Here is a 13377-nt window from a genome sequence, read left to right on the forward strand (position 1 = left end):
ATAGTGCAGAACTAAGTGTCATGCTGTTATAAAGAAAGTACAAACAGGATGGTGCAGGATGCTGAATTAAAATGAAATAATGCATTTTATCAGAATGGTTTAAACGGGCCCAACAACAGAGGGACAATGGTAGTTTCCCTATGAGCAAAGAATGTAAGAAAAATAAAGTAAAATAGGATTCAATTAAATTGTTTGCGACAGCGTAGAGCTACACGAAAGATAGATTAGGTAAATTCATCATTTTGTTTAAGTTTCTAGTACGACATGCGATGTACCAGCGGTTCCAGCGGACGGAGTACCTACCACCAAACTGAAGACCTCATATTACGTCGGAGAAAAGGTCGCGTTCCGGTGTAAAAGTGGGGGAAATGACATCCAGGCCATCACGTGCACCTCGGATAGGATTTGGACTCACCTATCTTACGTTTGCGGAAGTTGGTAGTCACATATATTATCAGATGTAAAACTTAAAATTTATTCGAATAACATAACATGTCTAAACTTGATCAAAACGACGACACCTGCATTAAGAAATGATCTACCTTAAAACAATGACAATTTCACAGGTTCAGTAAATCAAATTATCGTAGCAGGCAACCTCTATTAGGAATCCAATTGTTTTTCGAGGCCACCTTAATCGCTGTCAACATATTTCTGTTTGGAAATTATTTTTTGGTGTGTTTGGTTTGCAACCGATTTATGCCAGAAATGAAAGATAAGAAATTGTTACTGTGATAAATGTTCCTCACTGAACAGCAACAATTAAAAATGTTGTAAAAAGATTATACCAGAAGAAGCATATTTCGTTTACTCTTTCGGGAACCTGGGACAAAGTTTGACGAATCTAACAGTCAGATAAAAAGGTATTGAATTACACATTTCACAAATCAGCTATTTAACAATACAAAGCAAATTTACCGTAACCATATACAATACTGTTCTTTATTGTAAAATCCTTTCGTGACCGCAAGCATTTGTCTCACAATTCTATGCTTCATTTTCATTTTCTAAGCTATGAAACTCTTTTCATCTTGTCCCCAGAAAGAATTCATTGTTCCCACTAGAATGCAATGATCTAGTACAGTACATAACTAAATTCTACCGAAAATCTTTATTCAGATGTCAAAACACAATCATTTCTTTTCTTTTTTTTTTTTTTTTTTTTTGCCTTGTTGTGTACCTTGCTAACCGACTCTCCAACACTCTGGAATGTGACATTTTTGCATATTGTTCCGTCTAACAGCTTGTCCATCAGGCTGGAGTGGCCATGGTAGTTCCTGTTACCAGTTTCTCGATGAATCTGTGACGAAATCGGCAGCAGATAAAAAATGCGGTCAATTACATGCGGGCTCTCGCCTGACTTCGTGTTCAAGCAGTGAGGAGGCTGACGTTCTATCCAGAATTGTGTGAGGCAATTTTCTTCGTTATGCTTAGAACTTTGGTCTACTTTACCAGCAAAGAAATTATTTATTGAACAAAATGAAAACAAATGTGGATGTGTGCTGATAGTAAATTGTGTTTATATACTTGAAAAAATAACTACGTTTTATTTTGCAAGCTTGGATGATTTACAGAGTCTTCCAGAATTATATTCGGATTAAGCTGGAATTGTTATATTAATTGTTGAAACTCAGTGGCTACTGGTGTTTAAAAATATATTTTTTTTAAAATTAACCGAGCAGTGTAATAATCCATTTTCAGCATGCAAACTTGCGCTCAGTATCGAGTTCGCTTTGTTGTTGATTCTTGAGCATGGATCTTTGAACACTTTGTTTTAGAGACGGTTATTTGCCTTCAGGATTTGTATGCTCTCTTCGATTTGATAAAGTAACACTTTTTTTTTTTTCATCGTTCAAAAACGTATAATTATATTGGACAAATGCACCACCGCAGGGTGCGAGTATTAAAGACAACAGAACGTGGTTTCGTTTTGGGTTTTTGTTGTTGTTGATAACCTAAATTAGAGCATAAATTAACCTTTGGTTATTTTATATAGAAATTAAACTACTTTGTAGAAGTCAAATAAGAAGAGTCTTCACATCTCACGTACGTATATGGCAGGTTGACTGATTAACAGCAAAGATTTCGGCCAAAGAAGCTATTGAGAATTTTTCTTTTATAGAACTTGTTTCGATGCAAAGTTCTACCAGAGTTATCAAAACTGCATAATAATAATAATAATAATAATAATAATAATAATAATAAATTAATTAATTAATTAATAATAATAATAATAATAATAATAATAATTCTATTTTTGAATATGGCATAAATCAATTGAGTTTTCTCAGTGGCGATAACCAAATGACATGGCTTGGAGGAACTGACCTGCAGCATCATGGCCAACTTAAATGGGATGACGGCACGGTCAACAACTTCTCTAATTGGCAAGGTACGAAAGTGTAGCAACATATTTTCTTTCTTGGTACATATAAGAAGAGAATTGAAGCTCTGATATTTTCCTATTCGAGGGACATTGGCAATTGCTTGTGTAATTATGGGGGTTTGATACCGAAAAACGAGTTACTTCAGATTAATTAAGGATTAGTTTATATTAAACTCATTGTAATGTCTTGTACCTTATGCTAGCCTTGTCCATGCTCCTGACAAATCTGGGATTTTAAAAGTATACGTAACAATTCTAGGCAAACCATGGTCAGCAGGAGGAGATAGACACTGTCTAGTGATGCACGTGGGTGGAAACTGGACCAACGTCAGGTGTACAGAGCTGCACAAGTTTGTCTGCAAGTACAAGCCCGCAGGTAAACTGCATACAACATCCACTATATGTTCAAAGGAAACCCTTTCCAATCTCTTTTTAAAGAATGGAAAGAAGAAAGTAAAAGAGGGTGTTTTGCTCTTTAATTTATTCGTAAATGTTTCATTTGTTATCCGCAAGCCCATACTTTGCCAAAAGTGTGCAAGAAAATATCATAGCATGTGCTAAATGTGGTACTTTTGGATACATTACTATATTTGGCTAATCATACACATATGGCTTATGTTTTGTAGAAATGTCATCTTATAAACAAACAACAACAAAAAAAACTCGTAGCCAATGGTTTTAGATATTTGCTACAATGTACTACATCTCGGATGTGGTGGAGGGTGGTCAGTCCAGACCTTTAAAATGAGATATGTGGCAAAACTAAATCGCTGTATGTTTTCAATAATTTAAGCTCCTTACACTGATACACATCTCTCATGCTAATAAAAAGTATGCGTCACCCTCAACTTTGTTAGGTCAAAAAGGACAAATTATTTCCTCCATATTCCAATTATTTTATCTTTAAGATTCTAACATGAAATAGCGTTTTCTTAAACGGATATAGGTTAATTCATCTATTTTTCAGTTAAAGAAAGAGCACGTGCTTTCAGGATCGCACCAATTGAAACAGGAAATATGTCAAATTCATTGTGCAAGCCTAGTTTGATGTTGTATAGCCTTTCAATGTCTCAGTTTCTCATTGCTGGTATCGGTCTGCGTGGGTACATTTTGCAACAAATAGCCGTTACATCATTTTAAAATTATTTTTAAGTGTTAAATTAACGTTTGAAAATGCACAGTTGACGCTATGTGCTATAAGTTTCTATCAAAACATCATTTTTATTCAACACATGCCCTATATCCAGTGAAGCCGTACTGTCAACATGTAAAAAACCCAATAACAAGATTCTTCAAATATTCCTCAGCAAGGGTCCTTTGTGTTACCCCTTAAATGATAGGTTTCAACCAGGCATCGAACTGGTTTAGCTAATAGATCCCAAGGTTTAATATTTGTAAGTGCCACAATGGTATGTACAGACCCTTTCTAGACCCTCGTGGAGCTAAATAGGGGTTTGATTGAACGAGACCATGTATCCGGGACGTCATTTGGGGCGGGGGGCAGAGGTTATTTGCCCCCCCCCCCCTTGAATTTGCTTGTGCTGTAAAATTGATGTAGCCTATATACGAAAATTAACAAGCCCGTCAAGTTTTACCCCCACCCCCATCAAGTTTTGTCCCCCCCCCCCATCAAGTTTTGCACCCACCCCGGAAAAAGTTGAAATGACGTCCCTGCTATGTATAAAAAAGCCATTATGTTCAAGTGGCCTTTTTCTGCTCATTTCAGAGCGCGTGCTGTGTGCAGACCAACGCCCTGACTGCAGTCTCCTGATTCAGAGAACACCCGACTTGTGTGTCCGTTACGGAGAAACGTTTGCCCTGGCGAAATGTGCAAAAACCTGTGGCTTGTGTACAGACAAAACTGCCGGTACCAGTTATGAACCTTGCGATAGGCTGTAGTAGTGGTGCTAGTCATATATATGTTTCTTGTGGTTATATCATCTAATATTTTGCATATTATGAGATTAAGGAAGGCCCTTTATATAAAAATCATCGGTTTTGTAAGTCTTACATCATTTATGCCAGCACTTTATCTTCACCAGCATTCCAATATGAATAAAACATTAACACCAAAGAAAAGGACGCATTATCTTGAAATACAATAGCATGGTTTTCAGTGCTACATTGCCAAGATAGTCGTTTTAGTTTCAGAAATCTATAAGGTATATATACAAAATAAAACAATAAATAAAAGGTCGGCACACCTATACGTCGGACAAGCAAGCAGAAACGAAAAGAAATTATTGGTAACAATACACCGCTAAGCACTGCTCATGACAGTACCTATTTCGTCGTTTTCTAATGTTATCACGTATATCTTGAGCACGTGTATATTTATTAAAATATCAAAACAAGTTTATCAAAGTGTTCTATTATTTTGTAGGTGTTCCTCTCTCATCAATATCATGCCAAAAGTTTGATGTTGGACCTAACATAACGTTGGTAGGACACGTGACTTCCCTACAAGTTGGGCAAGTGGTACAGTACTCCTGCTGGCAGGGATACGTGCTCGTCAGTGGTGACCTCGTTAGGATGTGTCAAATCTCAGGAACTTTGACAGGAACGACACCCAAGTGTCTTGGTAACGTATCTACATATATTATAATATACTGTATCTGTAGAACATAATACTCATGTCATGCACGTGTTGTACATTACTTACAGTTTTCAGAAACCTTATTTAAAAAGTACTAAACGATGACAGTAACTTGCTCATTTTCTATTACACTGTTCTCAGGGGTGTTATAGCAATATGTAATGTGATACTAACCGTACTCACCAAACATGATTTTTAAGAACTTTTTTATTCCTATCACATCCAAGCACAAACTTCCGGCCAAGCAAGTCGAGTTATTTTCATTGCAAGAATGAGATCAAAGCTTGGCTTCAGGTTATTATATAACCCAATTAATGATCTCCGAGACAATATTGTAAAATGCTTAACTTCCTCCTCCGTAATGTTTCATGTACCAGCCCAGGAGGATACGTCGACGTCAGTCAATAACGTGGATATAAGTTACCGCCATTCAACGGGTATAAAAGGAATAGCCTACTTTGCTAACTCCACGTACATGCGCATAAACCGAACAGGTGACATCAACCGATGGATCTTCTACAGCAATTTTGATGGTTTGGCTGTCATGCAAGTCTGGCGACAAACATCCACCGTGGATCAGTATGTATTTTGTCTTTTCGTTTTTATGTTCAGATATGTATTCGATATTTAAAAAAGATGAATCATGCATTTTATATATTGGTTTAATAGTAGATGTTGAGGCTCGGAGCAGATTCCTACAGAGGATATTTAAAGTTCAAGATATTGACATTCATGTGAATATGTGAATAAACAGGAACAATTCAAAGCTGAGTATAACAGTATTGTGTGCGTCCGTCCTCACTTTGTGATATATATATATATATATATATATATATATATATATATATATATATATATATATATATATATATATATATATATATATATATATTCAAAGTTTGCAGCAGGTTCAACAGAAACGTTTATAAGAATTCGTTAATAACAATTTTTCTGGCTTGTTTTTTTTTTTATAATTAAATTTAATTATCCTTTCAGTTTATTTGTTTTGGGGGTGTTGTTGTTATTATTGATATTTATGTTATGCCAACAAAATTACAATATTTATTGCTATTACACAGGATCAGCATCTAGCTATAGCCTTTCCAATCAGATGGACATATTAATTAAAATGTAAGCACACAACATTTGTTTTCCATTTGTTTATACTTTCACTAGGTTCCTTCTCGTGGGGCACAATATAATACAGAATACAACAAACGGACGGAAAGTGACAGTGGACATCCCCAGAGGGTCACGTATACACGTACAACCGGGCGACATGATTGGTAAGGTACTTTTGAAAGCTTCCCAATATCTCATGTTAAATTGATATACCTACATCCAACACACGAGATCATTTTCCTGATCACATATATGCTGATATTGATCAGGGATGTTCTTCTTCGATAGATTTTTCTTTTCGTTTAATTATTTATCATGAAGCTCCAGTAAGCTAAATGTAGGTACTGTCAAAGGCACAAATGACAGAAAATGAGCATCAATCACTCTCTTCCCACTTCTAGGGTCGCGGGTTCTATATTCTTTGTCTGCGCTTATAAGTGTAATAGCTTTATATTAGAATGTTCGAGTGGTATTTAAAAGGTTTTGAATATTAGTACGATTACAACAAAGTTTACTGTATTAGTGAACAGTACTTCCCTGCATCCCCTCCAAGTACTCCTCGTGCATTTGTAGATACTGTTCTCTGTCTGATTGTCCAATTATTGAATGCTAGTTTGAATTCACTTTTTAGTAATATTGTTCATACCTCGGAAAACTGCGCTTCTAACCGCAAGGCGGATTTCAAATTGTCTGCCCCTCAGCGAATCTTTGATAATGGGATTCAGCCACAAATTACTAAAAGCTAAGTCAGGTCTGAATGTAGGCTATTGCTAAATATGGAGCTAAGTCAGGTCTCTATAAAGGCTATAACTAAATTTGGAGCTAAGTCAGGTCTGCATAAAGGTTATGGCTAATTTGAACCTAAGTCAGGTCTGTATAAAGGTTATGGCTAAATTTGGAGCTAAGTCATGTCTGTATAAAGGTTATGGCTAATCTGGAGCTAAGTCAGGTCTGTATAAAGGCTATGGCTAACTTTGGAGCTAAGTCAGGTCTGTATAAAGGTTATGGCTACATTTGGAGCTAGGTCAGGTCTGTATAAAGGTTATGGCTAAATTTGGAGCTAAGTCAAGGCTGTATAAAGGTTATGGCTACATTTGGAGCTAAGTCATGTCTGTATAAAGGTTATGGCTAAATTTGGAGCTAAGTCAGGTCCGTATAAGGGTTATGGCTAAATTTGGAGCTAAGTCAGGTCTGTATAAAGGTTATGGCTAAATTTGGAGCTAAGTCAGGTCTGTATAAAGTTTATGGCTAAATTTGGAGCTAAGTCAGGTCCGTATAAGGGTTATGGCTAAATTTGGAGCTAAGTCAGGTCTGTATAAAGGCTATGGCTAAATTTGGAGCTAAGTCAAAGCTGTATAAAGATTATGGCTAATCTGGAGCTAAGTCAGGCTGTGTAAAGGCTATGGCTAAATATGGAGCTAAGTCAAGGCTGTATAAAGGCTATGGATAAATTTGGAGCTAAGTCAAGGCTGTATAAAGGTTATGGCTAATTTGGAGCTAAGTCAGGTCTGTATAAAGGCTATGGCTAAATTTGGAGCTAAGTCAGGTCTGTATAAAGGCTATGGCTAAATTTGGAGCTAAGTCAGGTCTGTATAAAGGTTATTGCTAAATTTGGAGCTAAGTCAGGTCGGTATAAAGGTTATTGCTAAATTTGGAGCTAGGTCAGGTCTGCATAAAGGTTATGGCTAATTTGGAGCTAAGTCAAGGCTGTATAAAGGCTATGGCTAAATTTGGATGATGTGCTCCTTAAGGACATCTGTCAAGGCAGAAGAAAAATAATGCATATCAAACTCTCTCGACAATCCTACTACGTCAAACGCTGTGTAGAAGTGTTCTACTCGTTTTCTCCCATCCTAACTAAAAAAAATTCTACTAGGTTCAGAAACGACAATCTATGTTTTATCACCTCTGACAATCTCTGATCACTCACTCTCTTCATATCTTTTTCGGGGGGTGGGGGGTGGGGGCAATTTCTACCCGAGTCTGTTTTTGATGAGTCGTCAACATATGCAGGACTTAACTTGCCCAAACCTTTATCAGCTTTTAATTTTTCTTAAACATTTGAAAACAGTTTACGAATTAATGCACTTGATAATAGAAATTTGTTCCACTGTGTGTCGCTAATCTTCATCCCGCTAGTCATTCGCAGACAACGGTCTTCCTGAACGTGAGTCATATTCAATGGGTTCGCGACAATCTTTTAAACGATGAAGCCACCCCAAAGTTAAAGAATTTGACAGATAATTGCATCCGCAAACTGTATCCAAGATGGACATGATGTCAATGAACTATTTTACAGTACGCTCATAGTAACATAATTGTTTATCCCCTCCTTTTTACTTCACTGTTATTTACTTATATTACGTCACGTGCATGTATCTACAGGTGTCTGACTAATTGCACACGCAGTTCATTGGCTCAAACGTGTTTTGGTCTATTGATTGGCATTCAATTGATCACCGTGTTCAAAGAAATAAAAACATTATCCCTAAATATTCAGAACTTTTAATATACCCATGTTATGTCGATAGTGGACTCTACGTTCAGAATCACTCTGCAGTAACAACTACGTTTTAAAGAATATAACATTGTATGTTACCAACGCTTGACGTAGCCCTTTCTCCACCACTCCCAGGACAGATGACTTCCGGGCATTTTCATTATCAGATCAGTGGTGATGATTTGCAGTTGTCTAAATGTCGCTGTGCAAATACATGGTTCAGACTGTGATGTCTTGACAGCGACGACTAGAAATAGGAAAATTTAAATGAAAAGGACAGTTTTAGAGGAAGAACTCTATAGATATGAACAAAACCCGTCAAGTGTTTTTGAAATAATTCGATTTAAAATTTCATCAATGGAGCTAACGTATTGTAAGTCTATTAACTATTCCTAATTTCGATGATGTGAGAGATGATGGAAACATTTAAATATGCCAATATTATTAAAAAGCAAGAAAAGGTGTCTTTTTTACTCTTTTTGTGACAAGACATTGCCTCTAAATTGATGTCAGTATACTGGTATGCACGTTTTAAATTGAAAAGTATAAACTGATTTATATTACAGAGGAATAAGAAGTTCAAACTGATTCTTTTGCAAAATTTTTGGAAATTACAGTGTCATTTTGTTTTTGCTGAAAAGATGCATGAAGTAAAGCACCCATTTGGCGTATGTCTGTCGTGAGCGCACTAGTAGTAAAATGTGTCAAAATGGCTACATACATGAGTTAACATTAGTAAATGTTAATGGAAATTCTCAAAATTGACACTCTGGGTTCGAACGAGAAATCCTTTAAAAAATGTCCATAGGTTTAACTTTAGCGTAAAATGCAACATTGTAAGATTTTGGATCTGTTTGGCTCCAAATGGGAATTCAATAATGGGATTATAATTTTGGGTAACATGAAATTTGTCACTCTGGCCTCTAACTGGAATTTAACAAGAGAATGACTGTCTTGGATCGAACGAGAGATTATATCTTAAAAATGTCAACAGGGTCATCATCAGGGGCTGTTTTGGGTCTAAAGGGAATTTAACATGAGGCTGGTTGTGTGGTATCTAATTAGAAATGTAGTTTAGAAATGCGCATGTTATTTAACATGATAGGGAATTTGTGATCTTATTGGAATTTAGCATGTGAATCAATCTGATGTGCCAAAGGAGAGAGAGAGAGAGAGAGAGAGAGAGGGAGGGAGAGAGTTTTAAAAAAAGTTGTTCAAAAGAATGTTTGCACATGCAAACAAAAACCAACACAAAAAGACAATAATCACCATTTTGTTTCTAAATCAAATTCGAAGAAAAAATCAGCAACTCAGTGCTTCATCCTCTCCAAGACATAGAGAGCCAAGATATTTTCATATTCCTACCCAATTCATATTTATTAATTGGGGATTCAAGATTGTTTTTTCTTTTTTTTTGCCAAACCAGTGCTCTCTCTATCGATTAATCGATCGAAACAAAGAATGGTAGTGCAGAATCTTGTCAAATTTGTAACACAAATTCAAAGGTCTGCAAACATACTGCTTTAAACTTATCAGGGAATGGACAAAACTCATTTGAATGCATACTCTCTCTCTCTCTCTCTCTCCAAATCATACAGTTCAATCACGCACACTTGAGTGATGCTCAAAGCGAAACAACAATAATGAATATAGAATATATACTATTTGCCGACAAAATAAATGTGACTTACATATGGGGTGTTCTAGATAGCAGTGAACGAATCAGTACAGGAAATAGGTTTCACTTTAAGGCTAGGCTAGTGGCGACAACCATCACTGCCTCTACGGCAACTTGGACGCGAAAAGGAATGCCAAATTAAACACAAACAAGATACATCCAAAGTTCTGTTGGCAGTGTATTTTCGAATGACTCTGTAAATCTCTGAACAGAAGTGCCATCTGTTCTGGTTCTTCTGGTTTAACATATCGAAACTAAACAAGTGTATTTGATAACGCATAACGAACTTTAAAATATATTTTTTTTGCTTTCGTATCGGCTTCATCCAGGAATAAACAAACTCACAGAGCAATTTCGGGAAATTTAAATTTCACGACTGAAACAGAAATATGACCTTCTTTTTATGCTGTTGTAGATCGTACCACAGCAAGAAATAGTTTTGACGAATTTTCGTCTGCTGGGCATTTTACAGAATTTGGCATGAAGTTAAGGTTTACTCTAAATTTTTATTCACTAAAGTGTGTGCTACTAACACAATAAAATTGAGTCTCGTCACTAAAATGTTTGCTTCTAAGCCAGTAAAAGTCACTTCACTACAATATAGTAATACACTGTAGTAAAGAAATGGTCATTACATGCGTGTGTTTCTACAACAGTAAAAGTAACTTCACTACAATATAGTAATACACTGTAGTAAAGAAATGGTCATTACATGCGTGTGCTTCTGCAACAGTAAAAGTCACATCACTACAATATAGTAATACACTGTAGTAAAGAAATGGTCATTACATGCGTGTGCTTCTGCAACAGTAAAGAGCAGTTTGTCCTCTAAAGTGTGTGCTACTGCCACAATAACGGTCAGTTTCATCACTAAATTGTGTGCTACTTCAACACTAAACATCAGTTCAGCACTAAGTGTGTGTTACTACAACAGTAAAAGTCAGTTTGTTCACTGTTTGTGTGCTACCTCAACAGTAACAATACAAGTCAGTTTGTTCACTCTTTTTGTGTGCTACCTCAGCAGTAAATGTCAGTTTCGTCACTGTTTGTGTGCTACCTCAACAGTAACAGTCAGTCGGTTCACTGTTTGTGTGCTACTTCAGCAGTAAAAGTCAGTTTGTTCACTATTTGTGAGCTACCGCAACAGTAAAAGTCGTCTGTTCACTGTTTGTGTGCTACCGCAAAAGTAAAAGTCAAGTTTGTTCACTGTGTTTGTGCTTCTCATCAGTAAAAGTCAAGTTTGTTTTCACTTGCTTGTGTTCTACTGAAACACTCTTTACTTTTTAGAAAGAAAAAAAAAACCGTCAAAAACCAAATGAAAATTAAGCTGTGCATCGTACATGGAATTTCCCAACCTCAAACAACTGCTAAAAATAGGCTAAATTTACCCAGTGGTAGGTGTTGGATATCTCTAATAGGTGAACGTAGATGTTGGATATTTCTAATAGCTGAACCCTAATTTATCTTATTGTAGGTATCCACTACGATTTTTTCCATCCCAGCGGGATATCTTTCGAAGACTGCAAGACAGAGTACAATCCAGAGGGAGGACACTTGTTCATGTCTAAATATAACGTTGTACATGTAACTAACTGGGTGCCAGGAAAAACGTATCTCTTCCAGCCTTCAAACGCCTGCCAGATCTTCTCGCTCAATGCTATCATTGGTCCGGTAGGTAAGCCAATATTTAACAAATGTTCATCAAATGTTCATCAAAACTTTTATCAGAATTTATCAGAGCTAGAAAATAGACGCTAATATGTTTCGCTTTATTGATCTACAAGTATTGCCTGATTTGTGAAGTAGGGGTGGAATCTGAGTCCTTGGTTGAAAGAAAGTGTTCTTTTGGAAACGTTAGCAAAGATCCAACATATACAGGACCACAGTGCATGCTTGGTGCACCAGGAGGTTCAATATGGTTATAAAAAATTGTTCCGCTAAAATATTTTTATTTAGTTTTCGTGCTTGACTAATGCAAAAGACAAGGTTACAAATAGCGTATAACACTTTTTATGGCAGTCTTGTGGCCCTCTTAGATACTATTTAGATTTTTGTCCCTCTTCTCTGGGCTTTGTTGTGCATATGTAAAAGTGGCTCAAAACACTGATTATCTTTTTCCTGCAGATTGGTAAATACTATCTTATAAAATAGAAATTGAATTAATTACGGCTTCAATTTATTGACCGTTAATTAAAAAAAAATGTCGCGCGGCGTATTATTTATTCCTTTACATCTTCCAAAAGAAAGTGGCACAAAAATTAAAGGCTGTTTGCAATTTCAATCATATGGTGAAAATAACTTACAGGACCTTTTTCGTGCATTTTAGTGGTTAGATTATCATGTGATCAGAATAATGCTCTTATATAATAATAAGCGGAATGCTTGCATATTTCCTGAATGTATACCATCGCATGGGGTTTTCCTTTTTGCCAACTATTTGACTTCATATTGCTCTCTATGCTTTTATAATTATTCCTAGCACACATTTTGTCAACATGATTTTAATGCAAGCTGACCCTTTTCTTACAGAGAGAATGACAACCCTGAGATGCCCCTGGAAGATTTCGACCCAGCACAAAATCTGTTTCGTACTTAAGGAAATAAAATATCAGTCTTAAAGTCGTCGGTGATCTTTCAAACATGTAACAGCAAGACATACATTTTCTTATCAAATATCATGCGAAGGAAAGTCCTCTGATTACACCATGACATATATATAGCTGAATTTCTTTTTTTTAATGAAACTTCGTATACATAAAACAAACTATACTCTTGACCCAGTTTCGTCAGAGATATAGCAAGCAGCAGAGATATTTAACCCACCTTTTCCCAAGGGTCTGGAACGACGAAATAAAGGTTGTAAAAAATGACGATTAAAAGACGTAAAATACGCCGAATCGAGCTTTCTAATTACAATATGGCTGCGCCGGCCGAGTTAGCGTGTATATTCATTATAATTTTCATACGTAAATTTACAATATTTATATAAAATATTATTAAAATTTAACCAACTTTGGTGGTTAAATCTCTCTGCTGCTATACATAAAAATTTTATCACAAAAAGATTTTATATATTTCTTCTCATGGGTATGTAT

The 13377-nt window shown here is 36.1% G+C and overlaps 1 protein-coding gene across 5 annotated transcripts in view; it reads left to right on the top strand.

The window, feature by feature from the left end:
* LOC149800946 (uncharacterized) overlaps positions 1 to 12949 on the top strand; it is a 58246-nt gene extending 45297 nt beyond the window's left edge. For 4 of the 5 annotated variants that reach the window (XM_089955017.1, XM_089955016.1, XM_089955018.1 and 1 more), the window contains 10 exons: positions 252 to 434; positions 1244 to 1406; positions 2292 to 2392; positions 2646 to 2762; positions 4113 to 4253; positions 4770 to 4967; positions 5360 to 5561; positions 6159 to 6268; positions 11757 to 11957; positions 12812 to 12915. In XM_089955017.1, the coding sequence (XP_089811143.1) occupies positions 252 to 434; positions 1244 to 1406; positions 2292 to 2392; positions 2646 to 2762; positions 4113 to 4253; positions 4770 to 4967; positions 5360 to 5561; positions 6159 to 6268; positions 11757 to 11957; positions 12812 to 12900 (1505 nt within the window). In that variant the 3' untranslated portion in view covers positions 12901 to 12915. Of the gene's footprint in view, positions 1 to 251; positions 435 to 1243; positions 1407 to 2291; positions 2393 to 2645; positions 2763 to 4112; positions 4254 to 4769; positions 4968 to 5359; positions 5562 to 6158; positions 6269 to 11756; positions 11958 to 12811 lie in introns of all 5 variants that reach the window. The other variant, XM_089955019.1, reaches the window with a different exon arrangement.
* The last annotated feature ends 428 nt before the right edge of the window (positions 12950 to 13377 follow it).

The sequence above is a fragment of the Sinohyriopsis cumingii genome, chromosome 4 (assembly GCF_028554795.1).
Source record: "Sinohyriopsis cumingii isolate HCF-2022 chromosome 4, ASM2855479v2, whole genome shotgun sequence".
NCBI classification, from domain to species: Eukaryota; Metazoa; Mollusca; class Bivalvia; order Unionida; family Unionidae; genus Sinohyriopsis; species Sinohyriopsis cumingii.